This window comes from Eptatretus burgeri, chromosome 10 (assembly GCF_056783735.1).
Source record: "Eptatretus burgeri isolate ZD-2024b chromosome 10, Ebu_testis_v1, whole genome shotgun sequence".
In the NCBI taxonomy this organism is placed as follows: Eukaryota; Metazoa; Chordata; class Myxini; order Myxiniformes; family Myxinidae; genus Eptatretus; species Eptatretus burgeri.
In genome coordinates, this window is record NC_140970.1 from 46,445,245 (window position 1) to 46,470,350 (window position 25,106).

General features: G+C 43.5%; 3 protein-coding genes across 8 annotated transcripts in view; 2 read left to right on the forward strand and 1 right to left on the reverse strand.

Moving 5' to 3' along the window:
* Nucleotides 1-6,892, forward strand: part of LOC147018468 (decorin-like) — a 24,367-nt gene extending 17,475 nt beyond the window's left edge. Inside the window, exons 2-3 of the mRNA XM_085898130.1 lie at nucleotides 3,578-3,716; nucleotides 5,903-6,892. Of these exons, the coding sequence (XP_085754256.1) occupies nucleotides 3,578-3,716; nucleotides 5,903-6,088 (325 nt within the window). The 3' untranslated portion in view covers nucleotides 6,089-6,892. The remainder of the gene's footprint in view (nucleotides 1-3,577; nucleotides 3,717-5,902) is intronic.
* Nucleotides 6,331-24,419, reverse strand: LOC147018469 (uncharacterized). 2 transcript variants are annotated; one of them, XM_085898128.1, is made up of 4 exons: nucleotides 22,868-24,419; nucleotides 22,373-22,601; nucleotides 13,207-13,291; nucleotides 6,331-13,058 (listed from the first exon to the last, which is right to left on the reverse strand). In XM_085898128.1, the coding sequence occupies exons 1-4, from the start codon at nucleotides 23,034-23,036 to the stop codon at nucleotides 12,720-12,722; spliced, it is 822 nt and encodes a 273-aa protein (XP_085754254.1). In that variant the 5' UTR covers nucleotides 23,037-24,419; the 3' UTR covers nucleotides 6,331-12,719. The 2 variants fall into 2 exon arrangements, with proteins under 2 accessions (XP_085754254.1, XP_085754255.1); XM_085898129.1 differs by lacking the exons at nucleotides 22,373-22,601; nucleotides 22,868-24,419 and adding an exon at nucleotides 17,524-19,878.
* LOC147018470 (uncharacterized) overlaps nucleotides 11,902-25,106 on the forward strand; it is a 46,655-nt gene continuing 33,450 nt past the window's right edge. For 4 of the 5 annotated variants that reach the window (XR_015062408.1, XM_085898131.1, XM_085898132.1 and 1 more), the window contains exon 1: nucleotides 11,950-11,983. Coding sequence is in view for 3 of the 5 variants with exons in the window: in XM_085898131.1 (XP_085754257.1) it covers nucleotides 11,967-11,983 (17 nt within the window). In the remaining 2 variants the exon portion in view is untranslated. Of the gene's footprint in view, nucleotides 11,992-25,106 lie in introns of all 5 variants that reach the window. The other variant, XR_015062409.1, reaches the window with a different exon arrangement.

Here is a 25,106-nt window from a genome sequence, read left to right on the forward strand (position 1 = left end):
CACGAGGCACGTGGTCGGCCCATTGGCCTCCTCCACTCACAAGACTCCCTCGCTGAGAGAATCTGGTGAGCAGGATCAGCGTCAGGAAAACAAGCCACATGTCTATACAGCTGCAGCTGACGCTCACCGATTATGCAGGAAACAAATCTCATTTGAGTCTCTCTCAGCAACCGCTCGTTGGACACAAAGTCCGACCAGCGATAGCCAAGGATTCTCCGAAGAGACCTGGTACCAAAGTAATTAAGTCTCCGTCTCAGATCCTTGGTCAGAGTCCAAGTCTCACATCCATAGAGCAAGACTGGAAGCACCAAGGACCTGAAGACTGGGACTTTTGTCCTCCCGCACAGGTACCAGCACAGCGCCACACCCCATTATCCAGTGAATCCATGACTCCCCAGGCTCGACCAAGACATCTGTTGACCTCTGACTCACAGCCAGCAGAGACATGAATATCACTGCCGAGGTAAGTGAATCTCTCCACGACCTCAAGATCCTCGCTACAAACAGGCACAGATAGAACAGCAGCATCCCAGATGTCATTGAAAGCCTGGATCTTAGTTTTGACCCAGGAAACCCGTAATCCCAGCGACTCAGACTCCTCATTCAGCACCTCGAGGGCCCCCCAAAAGGATATCTAAATTCTCCGCAAAGATGACTGCATCATCTGCGAAATCAAGGTCAGACATCTTGACATTCCCAAATTATGCACCGCAGCTTGATCTCTCAGACATCCTCCCAATAATCCAGTCCATACAAATGCTGAAAAGTTTGGGGGCCAGTACACACCCCTGACAAACTCCAGCAACAACTGGAAATAAGTCAGATATGGCACCATTACATCTCACAGCACTCTCAGTACCAGAGTAAAGTAAAGACATCAGATTGATCAGTTTTGTTGGCACCCCACGAAGACCAAGAATCCTCCAGAGGGCATCTCGATTCAGTGAATCGAACGCTTTTCAGAGATCAACATAAGTTGCAAGCAGCCCCTGCCGAAACTCTCGTCTGTGTTCGGTGAGGACCCGAAGAGCAAAGATACAGTCAATCGTTGACCTCTTTGGTGTAAAGCCTGACTGCTCTGGATGCTGGTGCTCAAGCAGATGGTGGTGAACCCGATCAAGAATTGTCCGAGCAAAGACCTTGCCTGGCACTGAGAGCAGCGTCACCCCTCGGTAGTTGTTGCAGTCTTGGCGATCACCCTTCCCTTTGCAGAGAGGGACAACAAGGCCCCTCTTCCAATCAGTTTGGATGACGCCTGTATTCCAGGCAGAGCACAGAACTGCATGCATCGACATGAGTGCAGCATTTCCACCAGCCTTGAGAAGTTCAGCATGGATGCCAAAGATCCCTGGAGCTTTACCCCATTTCAACCGGTTCACTGCAGTCCGTGTTTCCACAAATGAAGGTGGACCACAATTTATTGGAGGGTCAGCAATAGGGATAGTAACACTCCTGACAGCCAACTCAACAGCTGGCGGTTCTGCCTGGTACAGCCGCACAAAGTAACCGGCCCAGCGGCCCTTCACTTCGGACTCCTCTGTCAAGAGCCTACCACTCTCCGCTCGAACTGCAGTGCTCCGAGGGATTGGCTTGGATGAACGCAATGCGTGAATTCCCCTGTAAGCAGGATGAGAATCACTTGACCATAGGTGATGCTCTCCCCCCTCACAGATTCCTCACACATAAGCCTCCTTGTCCACCCTTGGTGCACGTACAGTTTTACACCTCAGCTCCCTGAATACCTCAGCTCTGCCATTCAGTCTGGCCCTGCGACTCTGGTCAATGGTATCCAGTGTCCCTTGAGAGACAATATTCTTCCTTGTCCTATGGTGAGTTCCAAGACATCCACCGGCAACATCAAGGGCGTTGGTCTTGAAGGCACTCCACAACTCTTCAGGACCTCCCAAAGCATCCAGACCCCCCAAGTGTCCACTCAACTTGTTCGCAAACTCCTCAGCTACCCTCTCATCCTTGAGCTTGCCAACATCCAACCTAGGCTGGGATGGTACCATTCTCCTGGATTTAAGGTGCAGCTTCCGAGTTGTAACAACAAGCTGGTGGTCAGTATTGAGGAACTGAGCACTCCGGTAGACCCTGCAGTTCTGGATCATCCTCCAGCGACCATCAACGAGGACATGGTCAATCTCCTTTGCCACAGCGCCATCATTCGAATACCAAGTCCAGCGATGAGCTTGTGGGCGCTGAAACCATGAACCGGCCACCCTAAGTCCATGACTTCTTGCAAAGTCAAGGAACTTAGTGCCATTCAGGTTCACAGTTCCAGACCCATGGGGACCAACACATCTCTCATAATCATCCCTATCAGTTCCAGTCGATGCATTGAAATCCCCCAAGACTGGAAGTGTATCTCTTCTGGGGCACTGATCAACCACAGACTCGAGCATGGCGTAAAATGCATCCTTCACGGTGAGATCACTCGCCTCAGTCGGAGCATAAACAGAGACCAGGGAAATGACACCCAAGGGGTGACGAATCCTTAGTCTCATAATACGCTCGTTGACCGGTGTTACCTCAATTATCATTGGAGTCAGTTTATTGGACACACCTACAGCAACTCCTTGGGCATGGTAACCATCAGAGCGACCAGACCAATGGTAGGTGTAACCACCCACATGATCTCGCCGTAATCCGGTCTCCGAAATGAAGTAGGACCACCAAAAATGAAGAGTTTGGGCCACAAAGTTGGACTGATTCCAAGAAGTGGTTGTTGAACATTGCAGAGTTGCTCAGGTCACTTGACTGCAACAGGTTGTTTACCACAGCTGTTACACCAGCTTTTGCATAGTCTGGTGGCTGCTACATTGTAACAACTTAGGTCTCTGGATATCACTCCCACCTCCTCCCACTTCCACACTCCCCCGAAGCCACTTCCACTGGTGTCCATCGATAGAAAACAAAGCTCTGTATGCAAGTGAGCGGAACTCTTTAGACTGTTCTGTGTATAACACAGTCTTACATTTGGTCTCATAAACCTGCTATCACATCTGCAATTAGATCATGCATGTTAAAGATCCCATGGTAGCTACCTTGGCCACATTCGCTGCTTGAGATGTTTTGTGTATGATCCAATGTACCATCACTGAAACAGAAAAGTAGGTGCTGCCTCAGCCACAGTCATTGAGGCAAGAGATGCCCTATGTTATTTGACATTGCTTACCCAGCAGATTTTGAATTTGAATTGGTGATAACCAGATCATAAAGCAGAGACTAAACTCATCGACCCAACCAATAACCCGCTACTTGCGGTTAGGTTGCATGATTACCTCCATCTGCTGGGGGGTATGGATACAATCATTTAGATAAGAAAAATGACCAACGACTGTGTCCGTTTCCTTGTTGTTTGCTTTTTTTGTTGTTCACTTTTCAGTCTCCCAAGTTCCTAATCTTGATGAGAAGATTCTCAGAGTATGTTTCTAACCTTCCCTTAAATTCTTGTTTACAAGTGTAATTAATAGCATTCAATTGACTTCCTCGTATTTCTGTGAGCAGTTGAGCAAGAGTTTACCTGCAAATAGGTCTGATATCAAGAGTTTCTTCACCATCTCTCCTCTCACAGCCTCGGCCTAAGTTCCAATGAAATTGAGACTGTAGACGATGATGCTTTCAAGGCCCTTGTACACGTGAAGGAGATTCACATGGACTACAACCAACTCACCACTGTGCCACATGGCTTTCCTGATCTCAAGAAACTACAGGTAAGGTCTTGCCATGTTACCATCCATTTGCTTTTTATTTGTTGCAGAAATGGAGGCAATGTAGAATGTCTTTCCTCAAAGAATTAAGCTTATGTTGCCATTTTAAAATGCCAATCACTTCCCAGAAACCACTGTTCCTTTTTTTCACATGCACCTCTCCATTTTCATGAATTGTTATAATATAAATTGTTCCGCATCCGAATGATCATTTCATGCTTTATTTTCAACTCGTTCATTAATTCATCATTCATTTGTTCCATTAATTGCATTCATTTCTTCTCACAATTGATTGCAATTTCCAGCTGCAGAAATCTCAGCAATTTATATTAACATATCCATGGGTTTAAAGCAATGAAAGATGTTGGCTTCATGATAACAAACATTCACGAAAACTTCCACTTTGGTAAAGCAAAATAATTCTTACCACGTGCACAAGAAACTGTGTTGACCACCAACTCAGCACTTGACCTTCCATGCCTTCAAAACTGAGGAAAACAACAACGCTTGCCAGTTTCCAAGACACTTTTGTCATTTTTATTCTTTTTTTACACTTCCAAATAATTCATTGAAAACACTGAAAAGTATTGCAATTCTCTCCTTTAGGGCATGTTGTTCATTTTCACAATCTGTTTATTATCCGCACGAGAAAATATAACCCGTCGTTTCGCTCACGCGAATATTAGGGGAGGGGGTGGGAATTGGGAGGGGAAGGATAGAGGAGGGATGGATGGAAGGGAGGGAGAGGAGTCTGAGAGAGGGATAGGGGAGGAAGGGAAGAGGTCGGAGAAAGAGGCATAGGGGTGAGAGGGAAGGGGTGGGAGAGAGAGGGATAGGGGTGTGAGAGGCAGAGGGGAGGGAATGGGGAGGCGGCACGAGGGGAGGTAAGGGGGGGGCTGCCACAAGGAGAGGAAAAGGAGGCAGCGCGAGGGGAGGGAATGGGGAGGTGGCGTGAGGAGACGAAAAGGGGAGGCAGTGCGAGGGGAGGGAAAGGGGAGGCAGCACAAGGGACGGGAAAGGGGAGGCAGCGTGGGGGAATGGCATGGGAAGGCAGTTTGAGGTGAGGGAATGGGAAGGCAGTGTACCAGGGAATTACCAGGGCGATAAAATGCGCCCAACAGCAGCATTTTCTTTCTAACTGCCGTGTTCTGTATAAAAGCAGGTGGTAGCATTTAAAAATCAAAACTTATGCCATTTGGTGAAGGCCTGGCTGTATGCAGTGATATCTCCCCCACCCCCACCCCCCACAATTCCTCAGTCTCAATTCTCATGACACTCAAATATCTTTTGTTTGAGTTCCACCATCACCAAATTAGCCACAACAGCAGAGACCAGTGAACCTAGCTGTGCCAAATATTTGTCGGTAGTGTGCACCATCAGAGATGGCAGGATAGTACGTGGCTCACAGATTGGTGTAGCCTCCAAGCCTTTACGCACCATCCGTAATGTCATATCAAAACTAAAGGACCCAATACCAACTGGTGATAAATCTGGAGTAGTTTTACCATTCATCATGCAAAGACTGACCAATTCTACATTTGTGAGACTGGAAGAAATTTAAAACAAAGGCTGGATGAACATGATAGAGCAATTAGGCTTGGAAAGGTGACCATGTCAGTCATAGCACGTCATTGCCTGCAATCTGGCCACAAATTTGACTTTGATGGGACTAGTGTCATAGAAACGATGTCCAACAAACGACACAGGTTGATATTGGAAGCGTGGCACGTGAAGAGCCAGGAGGGTGGTCTAACTGGGGAGAAGGTGGACATCCCCACACAATACACACCTCTGATGCAAATGGAAAAAAGCTGGATGGTGCAAACGGCTGGCTAAGGTGAGCAACATTGTCATGGTGCCCTCCTGGGTTACTTTTTGCTACAGCTTTAAACATCAATCTTCTTGATGGTTTATTAAGGTCCAAATAACCAGATCTTCATCAGTTGACCCCCCCAAAAAAGCTATGATGTGCCATGCAGATGTCATATTGTAATTTACCATTTTACAAACAGCATAGCTACTTCAAGAACATCCTTGCCTTTGCAAGACAATTTTGCAATTGATCAATTACAATTATCACAAACTTTTTTTCCCCCCTTCCTTTCGTTGTTTTTATTTTTATTTTTTTCTTCTTTTCTTTGAAACTGTAACAAAGTTAAACAATTGAAATGATTGTTCTTCTGTTTCAGACGGTTTTGCTCCATAACAACCAGATATCAAAACTGGACAACGACTCCTTCTGCCCACTTAAGAGGGACTACAAGCGTGTCATGTACACGACAATTAGCCTGTACAACAACAAATTAAACGACACTCCTCGAAACACCTACACCTGCCTTAATGGACACGGGTCTCTGCACTTGGGAAATTACTAAATAACCTGGATCCATAGCAACCCTCAACCCTGCTAGCAGCAATTCATCATGTCTATATACCTATCTATTGTTACTCTCATCAGAATCGATCATTCATATTGCTCACTGACTGATACTCAAACGACTTGTTCGTAACATTCAATTACATTCTTATCGTCTCCTTTTCCCCCGTGATGGAACCGACAAGGTAATATAAAGCGTATAATGAGCGCATGATGCTTGAAGTTTAAGGTAAGAGGATAAAAAAAAAATCCTCATCCAAGTAATTGCATCTCTAATCTCTAAGTGCCACGTTTACTATATATATAATAGAACTGTATGATCAATGAAAAGCAAACTTTGCAAAAATGTTTGTCATGATGGAAAAAAAACCCCCCAAAGTCCCGTTTCTAATAAGTCTCATCGAGTTTGATTGCAGACATTACAGCATTGTCATGATTCTTGGCATTGTTGGAGTGCATGGTGTGGCAATTTGGTTCAGAGTTCTTGAATTCCTTTTCAGATTGGTAGTAATAATACAAACTGCCTGTTAACATTTGGTTTACCATGTACAACACCAGTTACATGTAAATGAAATCATTCACACATAAAGTCATTTCATTTTCCTAAGCCTGATCGTAATAATTTTTGAAGCAATGCAGTAATGTCTGTACAAACCACGATTTAGTATTTGTGCACATGTTTCCTCATTTTTCATGATGTAATGGGAGATCTTTTTGTTGTCATGCTTGGTGAATAGAATGCTGGCAGGGCCTGCAGTGCTGCATTGCCTGGGAAGGATTCCATAAAGCTTTCTTGCAATCACTCATTGATCTCCTTCCTTTTTAATTTTTTTTAAAACTGGTGCAACGTGGAAAATCACCAAAGGAATAGCATGTAAACTCGTCTTTCATATACAGCAGCCAAAAGAAAATCTTGACAGTCTTCTGGCCTGACATGGCTTGCAAAAAAGAAGTTGAAAGGTTAATAAGGAAGAAAAACATCATAGAAGAGATCAAAATTAGGATGTGGAGATGGATTAATCGTGTGTTGCACATGGAGGATCAAGATATACCGAAAAGAGCAATATGCTGGGCACCTGATGGGAAGAGAAGGGTTGGATGGCCAAGAGAGACCTGGTGACCGACTGTCGAGAAGGAAATGAAATTAAAGGAATGAAGGTCACATGGAATACAATTGGAAGGTGGGCCCAAGACCGACAAAAGTGGTAAACATTCAAAAGATGCTCCATATGCCAGGTGGCATAATTGGATAACAAAAGCAAGTAGGCAACATGAGCCAAACCTCAAAATGAGGAAGGTAATGTATGTGAAGCCTGCATTTCTGTGGTTGGGTAAGGTACAGCATCACAATAATTTCCCAGTAAGAAAATGCATCAGATGTTTGTTTATGTTGAGGAAAATTGGGTCCAACGGCTCAACCTGGGAAGGGTTTGAAACGGCAAAGCACTTACCTTGTGTAGGCCTTCTTGATTGCTTTATGCAGCAGTTTCGGCTGGAGGAGCATTGGAGGTGTCTATTTATACATATAATCCGAGCCACCTGGGTTTAGTTGATTAGGTGAGAGCTGATTAGTTATATGCCTGGTGTTGGCTTAATGGTTAGGGTGGCAGGCTTGGGATCCATGGTTCCTGAGTTCAAATCCCCCTTCAGCTGTTGAATTAATACCAGGTGGGATTAACTCGGCCTGTCATCCTTCCGAGGTCGGCAAAATGAGTGCCAGCATGCTGGTATACTGTATCGGAGTGGCGACCCGTCCAGGATTGTGCCCAATACCCAAGGAGACTGCTGAGGCAGCAACAACGCTCTCCAGAGTATGGTCCCAATGGATGGATGGATATTTAGCGATTCCCTTCTTTCACAGGTAAGAGATGTGGGTGGGTCTTTCTTTAATGTATACCATATATATATATATATATATATATATATATATATGTATATATGTTATGATGACCTATGATGTCATAATGAAAACATTCTACATGAGTAGTCGTACCAGTGGTGAAAATTGTCTCAATCTGACAAGCGGTTGTGGAGAAAAACACGAAAGTTCTGTGCGGACAAACATACAAACGGACCCAAATGCAACACCTTCTCCAAATCCTTTGGCGAGGATAATTATCGATAATGCAAATTACCTTGCAGCTACAAAAATGTAAAGGAAAAAGCGTTTCCCGGCAGAGATCACTTGGTTTCCCAGCCAAGACCAGTAAGAATGGACAAGGTCGTTACATGAAGCCGGCCATACTCTTAATGCAGTACTGAGATTTATTTTCGTAATCATTTTGGAACCAATCTCAAGAGTTAAGAATAATGACAGCAACATATTATCGAATGTTATTGCAAACTTTTCCATCCATGCACATGCTTATGTCTTTCGTGTCTCATTATGTAAACAGCATAAAACCTTCAATTGGTACTCACGAACAAGAAAGCCATTTTCCGGTTAGAATCGATGCACACTCTAAAGGTGCAGCATCTTGGAGCACATAAGTATCCCCATGTAATAATTTAGCTCATGATGCTGAGATACCAGGTTCAGATTCCATATGACTGTTGATTTGTCCATTGTCTCCTAATATCAGTTTAATTAACCAATCAGTATAATGATATCTCTTGATGTCCTTGTCCTGCATGTGATCGATGGACAATAAGCCTTGGATGATCCACTGTTTTAAAGATAGGTGATTATTGGTTACCTGGTTTGATGTTATTATTAACCTAGCCTTATAGCCCCAGTCCTTACAGACATGACCATGAAGGCTCACCCTTAACCAATCTGTACACACGTGACCATGACCCAAGACTGAATACGCAAATCCTTACAGGTGTGGCCATTAGCCTTCATCCATTACCCAAATCCTTGCAAAAGTGACCATGAACCCTCACACTTTGCCGAGGCCTTAGACGTGACCATTAACCAAATCCAAATCGTTCCAGATGTGATCAAGAACAGCATTCCTAAACAGCCTCTCTCTCTCTCCCCCAAACCCATCTCTTTCAAAATTTCCAGTTTTTCCCACCTGAGAGTTTTCTTCTCTATCCATCTTGTCCACATTCCTCCATACATCCATCCATTGGGATCATAATCTGTGCAGAGCGTTGGTGCTGCCTAAGCAATCTCCTTGGCTATTGGACACAATCCTGGATGGGTTGCCACTCCGACACAGGATACCAGCAAGCTGGCACTCATTTTGCCGACCTCAGAAGGATGACAGGCAGAGTCAACCCAACCTGGTATTAATTCAACAGCAATTGGGATTTGAACTCAGGAACTTAGGATCCCAAGCCCACCACCCTAACCATTAAGCCGACACCAGGCATATCGTTCTTCTCCACATCCCTTATTTGTCCAAGTCTCCCACTATTTTGTCCCTCAACCCTGCTGTCGGTATGTTTCTCCTCTCTCCTTCCGTTCCTTTTGTTTTGTTATGTCCTGATCTGTTATATGTTCTCCCTCCTCCAGGAGCCTTGACTTTGCATATAAAATAAATAAATAAAAAACAGACGTTATATCCACTCAAACTCAACATTCCATTCTTCTTTCGAGTCCATCAATCGCACATGTTGAATTTTGGCAAAACAAAGGCTTAGCTGTTTTATAATTATCATTGTTAACACACCTTTGACTCACATAGCAGTCACCTCACCAACAAACTGTTCAGCAATCATTAGCTTGGGGTTTTCAGGTAAAATGTAACATTCTTTCCTCCTCTGTCGGGAGAGAAAATAATGTATTAACCCCTCATACTCCCCTCTTACAAAAAAACAAGGACAAATGTGTCCACGAGCAGCGTCCTAAAGGTTTTGTCGGTTAAAAAAAAAAAAATACATTTTTTTTCAAAAAACAACAACAACAACATCCGATATTTCGTCACGTGCCTTGATTAAGCCAATAGCGAAACGCGTCATAATGTATTTACGTATTTAGGATACATCATGTATTTACGAAATTACAATACGATAAATGGAATAATCTTTAAATAGTAACGTGAACTTTTCGAAACTTTAAAGCAAATGTCCAAATATATTTAAAAGTTCATGATAGACGCTCTCAAAAGGCACCGTCTATGTGAGCATGTGTACATGTGCTTAGTATTTAAGGAGATCCGGATATTGTATATACAAGAGCCAAGTCCTAGAGATGATGATGAAGAAGAAGAAGAAGAAGAAGAAGAAGAAGAAGAAGAAGAAGAAGAAGAAGAAGAACGACGCCGAGCTCTCTATGAGCAGCAATCGCTACGCGAGACACAGCTAAAAATGTAAATCAAATAAGGAGAAATTTTAATGAGAATGAATTTTTTGTGTGTGCGTATCGAGCATACATCAAAAAAAATATAACGTCCTCATGCAACTTTTATCATTAATAACGTTTAGTGTACATATCATGGAAGTAAACTGGAAACAGCATATGAAAGCATAATTCATAAAGGTTTTACACAATACTGTTCCAATTTCTGAGCTTCAACATCAAGGCCATCTTCCCTAATCCATAATTCAATCCGATTTTCCAACTCCTTGAAAACATTCTCCAGTTGCTATTCAGTGATTTCATGAATTGAATTTGCAATCCTTCCCCCACAGTTCATCCAAAGAATGTCCTTTTGATGAGTCAACAACAGTTTTACACAGCCCCATAAAATGTAGTCATTTAGTTAGTGATAGGTCAGGCGAACAAGGTGGACAAGCAATTGCTCAACATCAACCGATCCACTTGTCTGGGAAGAGATCATTCAACAATCGTTGCAGATTCAAAGCATCGTGGTGGGTGACCTAGTCTTGATGGTACAAAATGTGATTTGAAAAATTTAGTTGTCATACATAGTTCATGGATAGAGAAACTCTGCAACATTGCAAAGTAACGTTCACCATGGACTTTTGTTTCTTCAAAAAATAGAAAGGATCAATGTATCTGTCCCCCAAATGTGGCAATTGTGGTGATTGGTTTTACAACTGATGTGGAATGTGGCCTCATCAGAAAATGTCAACTCTTCAAGGAACCCAGGGGAATTATGAATTTAACAACAACAACAACAACAACACAACACTGCCATTAACAAAACTTCCTGAATATACTTTTGCTTGATTTACAGTTATTAAAGTTTGAAGTTGCAAAACTACTTCATCAACATAACACCTCGGTCGACGTCCTTGTGCCTGCCCCACTGTTCTCCTCCACCTCGCCCCCAGGAATCGACAAAACTGGTAGATTGAATCGATGGATAAATATGGTACTCATGCAGCAGAGGCATGATGGGTCAAAATGGCCTCCTCCTGTGTTGAGAGATCCTTGCATTGCCATTGCTATCTCTCCTTCTCCAGCTGTGTTGCGTTTCACCGTTTGCTCCATCAAAGCTCTGCCAGCCACAACCGTTTACACATTCTTTACGCATCGCCGATGAACTCTTTTAGTAAGGAGGATAAACTGCTTTGAACACATGTTTGGTCTTCAAACACAGACCATACCCGGTGCGTATCCTCCAGTGCACTCAACGGAAACTCTGAACTCCTTGGTTATTGACTTTTGTCTGTCTTCTTTAGCTGCCTTTGAGTACGGTAGGAACTAGAAGTTTGCTTCTTCCAACCTTTGTCCCTTCCTTTTTTCTTTGGCCTCAATAATATAATTAGCTCTCCCACACCACACCACGCACTGGGAAATCATGACAAGGTGTGGAAAAGTAGAGGTCAAGGGTGCTGCTTCACCTCTCCATATTGTCAAATGGTCTTTTAAAATGTGTGAGAGAGCATGAGAAATGTTGAGTCAGTGAATGGTTGTGTTATACCAAGTGGTGTCAATGAGTTAATGAGTGAAAGATCTTTGGAGAGAAAAAAGAAAAACAGCAAAAAGCGAATGAGTGAGAATAAGTGAGTGCCTGAGGATGACCGTTTTCCGCAAGTGAGTCGGTGAGTTCATGAGTGCAACTCTGATAAATGAATAATGTTGAATGAGCATGATTTAGTGAGTGCAAAATGGATAAATGTGTCGTGAGTGAATGAAGAACGTTCAAGTCGGTGAGCGAGCAAGAGAGTACTGATTAAATGAGTGTGAATGGGTACCAATGACCGAATCGAATAAATGAGTGGATTGTCGAGTGAATGAGTGCGAAATCAGTAGATCGAATGAGTGAACGAGTTGAGTCAGAGCGAGTGCGATGGTGTGTACCTATTTATTTGATCACTCTCTTTTCATGACTTCTGACAACTACCCACATCAAAAATAAGGTTTTTTTTTATTATTATTTCGCATTCAGCCTGTGGCTGCTGGTTGCATCATTGCTGCAAGCACGGCTGTGCCGCTGATGCAGTGCCCCCTCCTAGTACCAGTAAGTTGGTACTCGTTTTGCTGACCTCGCAAGGATGACAGTCTGACTCAACCCACCTGATGTTACTTAACAGAAAGACAGGGGCTCAAAGTCAAGACCCTAAGATTTTAAGCCAGCAACCTTAACCGTAAAGCCAACACCAGGCTTATCAAAATAAGGTGATGGGAAAGTGAAAGTAATGGAAAATGGAGTGAAGCAAAAAGGGTAAAAAAAAAAATTTTTGTGCAACGCTCATTTTAACATCCTTCCAAAGAACCATAATCTCGAAAAGAATAAACTCAACAAAACTGATGAGAAAAAAAACAATCATTAACCAGGCCTTGGACTCCAACGGATTGCTTTTGGACTCGACTCAGAACTCAAATATGTCGTCTGTTGACCGGTGTGCACAGTTGAAGTCGGACGACTTGATGGAGAGTGGACGAACAGTAGACTGAACTCAGCACTGAGATTACAGCATGCCCTGGAGTCACCGTCAGGACTAGAAACGTCTCCAATACCGCTTCCCCTGTACTCGATCACCGTCCCAATGGCCCGTCCACAAACCGTCCTACTCATCCGTGGTTCAGAATGGTCCTGCCGCGAGGATTGCCTTTTTGGACAACATTTCCTCTTTTTCAGCACCTCCTCACCTCCTTTTTGCAACATCTGAAAGACGTTGTGACACTTGATATAATCACATGACACATATAAAGGCTGGTGTCTGATTAACTGTAATTGTTAATGTGACTCGCTCGTGGAAACACAAACATTGGAGGTGATGCGGGTATACGAGTAGCACAAATGTTGCGATTACCTTTTTTTTCCATTTCATTCGCCGATTCTGGTACCATGTTTTCACCTGGAAATGATTCAGCCCCAAAGTCTCTGCCAGGTCCATCCTGCAATAGACATGCATCTCACATGTTGGACTCTTTTTCATACAAAGGACTTTTAAAACATTCCATGAATGAGATACTCATATTATTCCAAGAAAGCCTGGTATTGGCTTAACGGTTAAGGTGGCTGACTCAATATCTTCAGGCCAAATTTACGAAAGGCATTTAGCGAGCATCTTGCACACTCGCACTAAACCCTTAAACAATGAAAAAAACATCATTGTACGCGAACATCTAATCCCCGTCTAAATAGCAATTTACGAAGAGAGATAAACACCCGTTTAGTTGTGCGCGTCGAAACAGCATATTCTTCTGCACTGTGAAACACCGCACATATCTCCAACATCCAATTGAAATTATGCACTTGCACAGAATCGCGGTGCCACGGATCACTGGGCTGGATTTGAAATTTTTTTTTTCAGAGGTCTAGGTTTTCTCAACGGTTCTTTTATGTTTTTTGCATGCTGAATTCAGAAATGTATCTAATTTCACTCAATCAGGTCAAGTTTTTTATGCTATCTCAATTTTAAGGAAAAAAAAAATCAAAATTTGTTTTTTTAATTAGCATTTTTTTATTCAAAATCAGACTTGCATTGACAGAAAATGTACAAACTATACATATAATGACACACAAGTACACTTAATGTGGAAGAAAGTGCCTTCTCAATTACTTTCATTTCAATTTCAGAAAAATATAGATAAATCATTGTTTCTGGCAACACTCAACTTCAGTTTCTCCAGCAGTCGCTGTTTTCCTTCGTCTTTTTAATGTTGAATTTCACATTAACGGTACTTGTGCGTCATTTTATATATAGTTTGTACATTTTCTGTCAATGTAAGTCTGGTTTTGAATTTAAAAAATTCTAATTAAAAAAACAAAAATTTTGATTATTTTTTTGCTTAAAATTGAGATAGCATAAAAACTTGACCTGATTGAGTGAAATGAGATAAATTTCTAAATTCAGCATGCAAAAAGCATATAAGGACCGTTGAGAAAACTTAGACCTCTGAAATGACGCAGACCAGTGATATAATTGATGGAGGGATTCATCGCATTACTCATCGTAGGTTGATCCAGGTCATCTTACACTGGAATCAACAGCCAACTAAATGATTCCTTCGAGAGTCTGTAACTCCAGACAAATTTGGTATTGTCATCCTTCTCCAGAGGATTGCATTTATCCTTGAAGATTCTCAATGCAAGTCGGCGAACTGCCCTATTCTATCCTCTTCTGTCACCTCGAGCGAAATGAAGCAGTCCGAATGCATACATATTCACCGTCCCATGTAAACCACCAATAATAAGCCATGCAATTCTTATATGGCCCTTTACTGGAGTAATTCTCTGCAGAATACTGTAATTACCTCCACCACTGAAGGTGAAGGACGTTATGTTTTCACCCCTCTCTGTCTGTCTGTCTGTCTGTGTGCAAGAAATCTCAAAAAGTTGTAGACGGATCTGGATGAAATTCGGTGGACATGTTGGGCATGTGACAAGGCCGAACTGATTAGATTTTGGTGAAGACCGAATCTGGATCTGACGAGTAGAATTTTAAAAGTGATTCTTCACCATTGAGAGATCTGGCTAAACTAACATACAACACGATAACTCAAAACGTTTGTGGACGGATACAGATGAAACTAGGTGAACAGGTTGGATGTTTGACCACGACGAATTGATTTGATTTTGGTGAAGATCCGAATCCGGGTCTGGATCTGATAATTTTATAAGTGATTGTTCGCCATTGAGAGATCGAGGTAAAATGATACACCACAGCACAATATCTCAAAAAGTTGTAGACGGATTTGGACGAAACTTGGTGGACATATTGGGTGTGTGGCAAGGACGAATGGATTCAATCTTGTTTTAGATCCGAATCCGGATCTGGTTGCAAGGATTATTTAATTTTTAAGTGATTCTTCACCATTGAGAGATAGGGCTCAAAAACTATATATATAGCATGATATTTCAAAAATGTATTGGGCCAGATATGTTCTCGTGGATCAGGCATTACGTGGTGGAGGTATGCACTCTACCGAGTGCCCTTGCAGTTAGAACTGTAATCAACTATAGTTTTAACTCTAGTTAAAGAAGCAATTCTCTGCAGACTACTGCAAATGGAACTGGAACCAACTACAGTTTTAACTCCAGTATTAAAGTAATTCCTCACAGACTACTGCAATTAGATCTGAAACCAAATATAGTTTTAACTCTGGCATGAAGGAGTAATTCTCTGCAAACTACTGTAATTAGAACTGTAACCAACTATAGTTGTAGGTCTCAAATTAAGGAGTAATTCTCCACAGACTACTGTAATTGGAACTGTAACCAACTATAATTTTAACTTGAGTATTAAGGAGCAATTCTCTACAGACAACTGTAACAAACTATAATTTTAACTCAGTGTTAAGGATTTATTTTACGCAGATTACTGTAACTTCAACTGCCAGGAAGTACGAGAGTACAACTGCATTTCTAATGACACCATTTTTGCCGAATGCTTGATTCAAGGCCTTAAACACACTCTTAAACATGACCTCAATGATGTGTAAAAATTTCTTTGTTATTTAAACTAGCGTAGATCGGTGAGCTTCGTGCGCCTCACCACATGTCGCTGCAAAGGCATAGGCATCTTTGACCATGCCTGCTTTCTTCGGGAGTGAGGGAAGGGGGGAATGGTGGGTGTGGATTAGTGTGGGTGATTGTGGATTAGGAGTTGTGGGGGTATGGGGGAATGGTGGAGGGGGGGGGGATGATACAATATAAACAGCATGGTGGAATTTTTGCTCCATTATAAGAAGAGATGCAATATAAACAAAATGGCAGAATTTGATAGACATTTTTAAGAAGATCAAGATGTTATTGTTCTGTTCTGTTCTTGAATATGGCAGCTTGGATGCCAGGGCAGCTTTCATTTCTTGGAAGCACAGCTGTGCTACTGATGCTGTGCCCCTCTACCAGTACACTGGTACTCATTTCACCAACCTGGGAAGGATGACAGGCTGAGTCAACCCCACCTGGTGTTTATTTAGCAGCCAACAGGGCTCAAACTCAGGACCACAAGATCCTAAACCAGCCACCCAAACCACGAAACCAACACCAGGCTGACATTATGGCCACAAATATACATACATAACCATATACATTTGCTCCATCATAGTAAGAGATGCTTGTGATTAGGTTTTGATCCGCATTATATAATCACTCTTCGGCGATTGGCGACTAACTTTGAACGGTTGATCATTGCATGATTCGCGATTCTACATGTGTCTAACTCTTAAACACTTTTCGTAAATTCGGCCCTTCGGGCCTTAAGTTTTAGCCTCCGTCGTGCTACTGTTTAATTAACACCAGGTGGGTTGACTCGGGTTGAATCTGCCCGTCATTCTTCTGAGGTCAGCAAAATGACGACCAGCTTACTGGGAACGGTGGGCACTGCATCAGCACCACAGCTGTCCTCCCAGTAATGATGCAACCAGCAGCCATTGGCTTAATACAAAATAATAAAAATAATAATCGTCCAAGACACATCAATGTTTTTTGGGGGGGTTTTTTCAGCATGTAACTGTAAGTAGAATATATTGTTGAGGTTTCCCGCCGGCATGTCGCCACGAGCACGACCCTCAATGAAGCAATGGGGCCGTCTCGGCTCGATCGCCCGGAATTTACAGATGGCCGGCCCGGGTAAGTCCGGGTTGACGGGTCCTGGTAGTTTTAGGACCGAAATACGCCAATGGGGAGATCACGTGGGGTAGGGTTAATTGCCAACTTCAACTTACATAAGTACCCACGTGATCCAGCTACCGGGGTACTTCACCTTCGGCAGAACGCGTACGGAACCGAGCCGCTTAAGCGGCCCGTCCCGTGTGCGTAGCTGAGCGGTGATATCGCCGAATTCCACCGGCCCGATTGTCTTGTGACCCTGGCAATGGTCGACTCATCCCTCACACGCACGACCCGCTCAGCCAATGAAGGAAACGACACGACGAGCTGAGTACATTTAACAATTGGTGTTTATTTTACAACAATAAGCAGGGAATGAGGGAAGCACATAAGAGCAGATCTATACCGAATAATAAGCAAGGCAAATAATATACAGCACATGCACTTATACAGTTCACTACTGATTAGACGGGGCGCACCCCGCACACGCACAGAAATGGACCCCCTGGGTCTTTAAATGGGACCTCCAGCCCGGAGGACCGTCGGCCTGAGGGTCAGAGTAGCTGGCTACCTGGCCACGAGCGCGCAGTTCGACGTCCCCTGGTCGTGAGACTGGTCCCAGCCAGGCGGAAGGCGACGACGCGAAGCTCTGGGGCCGGGACGAGGTCGTTTTTGAAGCCAAGGTGATGAGCCGGGCAGAGAAGACAAGCAGGGAATGAACGACGACGAAATCTCCTCAGAACAGCGCTTTTGTGTACGCTCTTTTAAAATCCTCATCCGTAGGAAACGCAGCCGGCTCAGGAACATCCTTCACCTCCTCAGAACACACCTTATCCCCCTCCCGCTCAACGAACCTTCTCTCCTCCCCACTCGCCCTCCTATTGGACCGGAGGCCCCATGTGACTCCTCGTCCGCTCCCGATTGGACAGGCGCGCGGTGGGCGGGGCACTCCCTCCCTTGGGCGGAGTCTCCAGTGGGGGGGGCGTTCGTGGCTCCGCCTCCAGCCTCTCCTCAGACCACGTGGTTAATGGCGACGGTGCTGGGTCGGAGGCGGAGCGCGGAAGACGCCGGCTCCCTGCCGATTGGCTACGGTGGCGTGGTGACAGGAGTGAAGCGAGGGCGATGCGGTGCGGTCGGCGGTGGAGTCGATGATGTAGTTGGTGGTGTAAAAAAAATAACTAAAAGAAAACCTGACTATTAAAACAACTTCACAGCGCAGGAACATTTAATTACCCATTAGACCAGGGTCGGGACCCTAACTGGCAACATGTACTTACCGATATAACTGAGCTAAAGGACCTGAATGTTGAGTGCGAAAGCTTTCCAAATCTGCAACAGTATGTACAAGTACTGCATTTTCTCCCTTTCAGTTCAAGGAACTGCAACATAGGAGGCCATTAGGCCCTTTGAGGCTGCACAGTGGTTGCTCATCTATTTTGTTTGTCAGTGGTTGCTCATTTATGTTGTTTGTCCATGCTCTACCCTTCTGAAATGCTGAATGTCAAGCAAGGAAACGCCACATACCATTCTTACAGTCTTTGTTATGATTCAGACAGGGTTTGAACCCTTGACCTCCCAGACCCAGAGCAGACACTCCAACCATTATACCACCAACTCCGGTTCATGAACAATTGTATATGTATTTGTTAATTGTTACAAAAATCGTAATTGTCGTGTGTATAATGAGTTAAAGTCACGTCGTGTCATACTTTAATTATGATAACTCCATTGAGAATGTAAATGTTATTGGACCATGCAGGGTAAGTTACAGACAACCAGCAGGTGGTATTCATGTAAAAAGGAAGGTTCATGAAAGAACAAAGGGCAACAGGTGGAAACAACAAGCGAGAAAATGAATGAACAGGAAAAGAGGAGAGAGAGGAGGATGAGAAGAAACGCTTCAACCTACAAGTAAGATGGTTGGGCCAGAAAGGGTTCATGGGGATAGAAAACATCACAAGGAGTGTTGGAGGATCACAATATGGTGGCACACTTGTACCAATGCAGGGAGGGATGGGATTGAACCAACTCCAGAAGGCCGTTCCACAAAGGAGAGAAGAGCAACAAAGGAGTCGAGGGTTAGGAAAGACACCAACTGATGCAAAAGACAACAACTAAAGAATGAACACCAGCAGGCAGGACACCCAGTTTAACATCCACCCGATGGATGGCGCACACACACTAATGATTCACCCCACCTGTGGAACACCAGGAAGACAGTTATAGCTGGATGAGGATTTGAACTCAGGTTATACAACTGAGGGGAGAGTGTGTGTTCCTCAAGGCCATCCTGCCAGTCATTACTATGTAGTACTAAATTTTAAAAAAAATTAACTTCTTATTTCTTAAAATAAAGCACATCTTTTTGTCGAAAAGGTGTGGTTAGAGACTAACTGACATGACTCTTTCTTAAAAGGAGATTCTTTAAAAAAAATTGAGATCAAATGGGGATGAGTGTTCAGCTTTTGTTTGTCATGGTAAAATGCATGTGCAGTACAGGTATTTCATTTGTCACTCATTTTGGGGACTCAAATGGTTGGTGTCATGTTAAAACTTGATGTGACGGGAGATCTGGCGATGATGTCATGGTTGAAATTTTTGCAGAGCTCCGATACTTCAAAATTTGGCACAACACCACTGACAGTAAACTGTCTTTTGGAAGTGTGGAACACCGCATGCTTCTTGGAGGAGTTGAGGTTTTGGGGGTTGAAGGGTTGAGAGAGAGGAGAGCGAGCTCGACTGAAAGAGGCCATGACCTTTCTGCAATGTGAGAACAAAAATCCTTGTGGTTGTTCTTCATCGTGGGAGATCCCAATGGTTAGAGCTTTAGATTCTACAGAATCCAGGAGGCAAATGTGAAGCAGGAGTGTTCACCCATAGGGGAGAGCAGTGCTCCATTGAGCTATGGACAAAAGCCTTATAGGTTGTAAATAGTTACAATGTTTCATTCAAGGACATGACTTGGAATGATGGAGGTTGCCCAGTCTGTTCCTGGCCATGGAGGCCAGCTTTGCCACATGCCCAGTGTAGGAGAGGTCATGGCTGATGCTGTGGTCAAGCAGTTCAAAAGACTAAACCTGTTTACAGTGGCTGATAATGGAATTGGGCGGGTTCATTTGATAATTCTTCCACAGTGACATTGTGATACTGTGAGATTTGTCAGGATTAAAGGACATGTTCTATTAGTCAGACCAGCAACTAATCAATTCCAGATGAGAAGAGAGCGACGAGGCTTCTGTCTGCCTATCAGTGGCAAGGTGTATTGGATGACATAATGCGGAGTCATGGAAAAAGGAAGAGAGAGTATTCCATCCATACATACATTGGGACCATATTCTGTGCAGAGCGTCGGTGTTGCCAAAGCAGTCTCCTTGGCCATGAGGCACAATCCTGGACGGGTCGCCACTCCAACGCAGGATACCAGCAAGCTGGCACTCATTTTGCCGACCTCGGAAGGATGACAGGCAGAGTAAAACCTCAGCTGGTATTAATTCAGCAGTCAAGTGGGATTTGAACTCAGGATCCTTGGATCACAAGCCCACCACCCTAACCACTAAGCCGACACCAGGCATGCATGCACCCACTGTGGTGTATTGTGCCACAAATGTCCTTGGGCCTCTCCTGCCTGTATCTACTGGTCAGTGTCACCACAGCGGGTTTTCACTCAACCTTGGCAACTAATTGTAACTCATCACTGGACTTCGTCTTTTCGGCTCTTGTTCCCCCCGTCCTCTCGCACACCGAATCCTCTTAACACACCTGATTCCCTTCGTTATTTTTTTTTCTTCTTCTTCGTTTAATCCTTCCCTTTGGGCCAACAAACAGCCATCTTGGCCCATTTTTTAAAAATTGCTATTTCTTGGTCGTTCGTAAACTGAACCGAACCAAACTTGACGGGTATATTCTAGAAACCATTCCCCGGGCAATAACTGACACCAAAGTGCGATTCCGGCTCTTTGGGCGGAGAAACGGCCCTTTTTCTTAAAATTGTTAGTAAAAAAAAAAAAAATTAAATGCGCTGGGCAAGTCGCAAATGATGATATGAAACTATCCTCACTCTTGAGGTGTTCTGGTTTCTTTTTCTGATGCGATGAAAATCTTACCAAACTTCAAAACTATCTGTTGTCCGTGCTATCGCTCACCTGAGAGTTGTACTAATGAACTCCCATGGGATATGTTAACAATTAGAACTTGTTGATTTATAATCCACATATGAATTTGCAATTACAGCACTTTATCATCCTTATTATGCTGTCAAAGCCCTCTTTGACCATGGTCATTGCACATGATCTCAGCACCAGTCAGATGAATACCCTGGAGGTTCAATCGCTTGTTATGGTGTCAAAGCCCTCCTTGACTATGGTCATTGCACATGATCTCAGCACCAGTCAGATGAATACCCTGGAGGTTCAATCGCTTGTTATGGTGTCAAAGCCCTCCTTGACTATGGTCATTGCACATGACCTCAGCAATAGTTAGATGAATGAATACCCCCGAGGTTCAATCGCTCTCTTCCTGTGCCGAGTAACTGCCTGTGCATATCATTGAACATCATTTTTGGTCGTAAGTATAAAGGAAGCGTCAACTTCTGCCTGACACCAAAATTTAAATGGTCGGATGAAGGAGGTTCTCAGGAGATGATTGAATGCTATTGGTCACTGTGCTGGAAATGGAAACAAGGCAAGATGCCGTTGTAGATTTTGGACTTTACAGCAGAAAGATGGGCCAATGTCTTTGATGTGATGAATCAAAGTTTTATCTTGCCTTCCCGTCTTGCTGCTGTTCACCTCAGATAGTCACAGTACCATTAAAGTAGAGCCTGACGATGATTCTTCGTCACAAGTGGAATGTCAGGGGCATTGTGTCTGCAAAACTGAGGCTTTCTTTCAACACTCAAGGTCATGGAAGAGTCCGTCCAGAAATCACATACAGAACGAAGACGTTGGGGGAGATCATTGCACTTTTACGTAAATTGAAAGGACATTGGTAGACAATTAACAAATCAACGCAGGATATGGGATTGCCGATGTCCATTTCCAACATGGTGACCACTCGCATTCGTTAGAGCATTATCTGAGAGTTTCCCTTGACCAGCCATTTGATGTGTATTGTCAGGCTTGATGGGCCTAATGGCCTCCTCCTCGTTCAAAGGACAAAAGTTCTCTTTTCATACAGAATTATAAGACTACAATTGTTGAATGACCTTCACGCGCAGTTTCCTTGTACAGGTAAAACGGTGATTCAACCTTATTTACTTGACTCTGCCTGGAATCAAATGCAATGACCATGGTCAGGAGGACAGTGACCTCCAAGAAAGGACAATACAGCAACCGCAGACATTAAAAACGATTGTTTTATAATCTGAGAATCCTCACTTTTTGCAAACATTATACCTGGAAATATTTATAATGCACACCCACCTATCAGGAGTTGAAAGATATTTTTGTTTCTCAAAGCGCCGCTCGAGTCCCAAGAGCTGCGGCTCTGTGAACACAGTCCGGCTCCGGCGGCACCTTTTTGGTGGCCAGAGAGAACGGCTCATGCTTGGCATAGGCCATGGATCCATGGGAAAGAGGGACCTCGTGTTGGGCACCAGGCAAGACAAGCCGTCAGGTGGATCCATTTGCAAGAGCTGAGATCCTGCATTCACTGTGTCATAATAAAGAGCAATTACAGGACTTGTAATAGTTTGTTGAAGATACGTGCAGAACTGAATACGGCGAGCCAGATACCACCTTGCTCTGGAACCTTCTGGATTTCGTTTATTTAAGCATCAATCAAAATAAATTGGCCTGGCAGAGATAGAGGAGTAAATCCTTTAATGCACTGAATCTCCTCTTGCCTAGTGGCCTCGATGAGTAACCAAAGTGGAGTAATTGGGGCAGGTGGAGACAAGAGTGTGGACTACAACTCACCACATGTGCCCGGTAGAAATAAGCCGAGAGACCCGAACCAGAGTGGTTGCAGTAGCTCTGCTGGATACTTGAATTTATTGAATCCATTGGAGCAGCCAGAGGACAAGATATCTTCAATCATGAAGGAGCGACATCGTCTCTCACAAAACCTGGAACCGTTCCCCTCCATGTGGGTCACCTCCACGAGTTACTTCTCCTTATGGATTCTACTTTTCCTTTCTTTCATTTTATTCAAACTCGTAAATCTCTTTTTCCCAATCTTTACTCTTCACTCACCTCCCCTGCTCACATTGTGCTGGCTCCTCGTCTTGTGTCCGGATTCTATTCCACTCTCTCCCCATCGCCTTCCTCTTCTCTCCTCCCTCTTTCTGTTAATGGGGGACGTAGAGATTCTGCTGAATAGTTAAATAGGAATCACAAATAATTATCATCTGCATTTGACACAAAGTTTATCAATTGGTACCCAGAATTACCACTCCACCTTGAACGTGCAGAAACAACTCTCCATCGAAACGTCCCAAAAAGAAGATCACGTGGTTTTAAATAGTAATTTTTTTTTTAAATCCAACAAAGGAAGTCTGAAATTGTGTATCGATACAAAGTACACAAATAAAGTACAAAAAAAGTAATTGGTGCATCATGGAATGTTAATAAGAACAACACACAAGACAAAAGGCCACTTGGTAGTCAGAACATCAGCACAGCCTTTCTTCACAGGGTACCTGTAGAAGTTGTTAGTGCCATCATGTTTGGATACATCATTATGGAAGTTTTAAGTGCATGTGTACACATGGTGCCAAACCAAAATGAATCGTGGACTGGTGTATATTTATCCTCGTCGTTGTTGTTTTGGATTTTAGATATTAGCATGGACCCCATAAACTGCTCGAAACATAAATGGAGATGGAAGAGGTCAGAGTGGTGCTGGAAGGGGATACTTGGCAGAGTAAAATAGAAAGTAATTACAGTATCTGAAGGGGTGTTTGTGTAGACAATTTGGGTAATGAACACCAGGCACAGATCAAAGCAGGAGCAAAGTCTCCTCATGCCATGTTATTGCAGCTGCTTTAAGGACTTGCATGCTTCTCAAGGATGATCAGAGACCAACAGGGAGGAGGGAACCAAGAGAGAGGCCCCCACTCCCCTTCAACCCCCAGAGGCTGAATGAACTAATTGTGGGTAAAAAAAAAACAAAAAAACTGTGAACTGTGATTAGCGGGTTTGGAATGGAAATGTTAAATTTGGAAGTGGCAACTTGCAGCTGTAAGCAACCTATACTGCTGTAGCATATGCATGGAGCAGTACATGGCTTCTGTTAAGTTTGGTATGCAGACCATAATTGTACAACAAAGTATTTCAATAGTATGGCCGATAATTGAACAGCATATAAACTTGGAGGAAAGATTGCTCCACAAGTCTGCAGGAACTTTGAGAATAATTTTTATCTCCTTTAATCCTGTCCATCCCTAAAAGAAATGCCATGCATGGTCAACAAGTTTAAGATCACACCAACATGAAGCATCAAAGCCTTCCCTTCCTCGAGAAGGACAATGGCCTGCCTTGAAACACATATATATATATATATATATATATATATATATATATATATATATATATATATATATATATATATATATATATATCACACATCATCCTTTGTCAGAGGGCTGAATGCCTTAAATATGTGTTTGCTACCAAATCTTGTGACCAGAACCCTTCACTCTCTGGACCCACCCTTCCCAGTCACACCTAAATGTTCCTGGATTCTGTCTTTTGAACCTGAGAAAGTCGAAAAAGTTTCTGGCAAACCTTGATTCGGATTCTGCAACTGGATCGGACGGCATCAGCTCACGTGTCCTCAAAACCTGCCTCTCTGCCCTTTTCACCCTGTCATTTACCAGAGGTCATCTTGCATCTGCTTGGAAATCAGTCAACATCACAGCATTTCATAAAAAAAAAATTGGCAAAAACGGATCCCCTCAACTATAGTCCAATTAGTTTACTGTACTTCCAATCATCAGTAAGGAACCCTTTCATCTTCTCTCCCTGTCGAGGGTGGAGTACCCCAAGGCAGTGTTCTTGGCCCCCATATTATTCCTAATCTTCATCAATGATTGTCCTGACTCTGGAAAATCCTCTTTATCTCTTTGCTGATGACTCCACCTTCTGCTGTGACATCCCACATCCTTCTGGCAGACAGGAAGCAGCCTCTTCTCTCTTCAGACCATGACAAAAATCA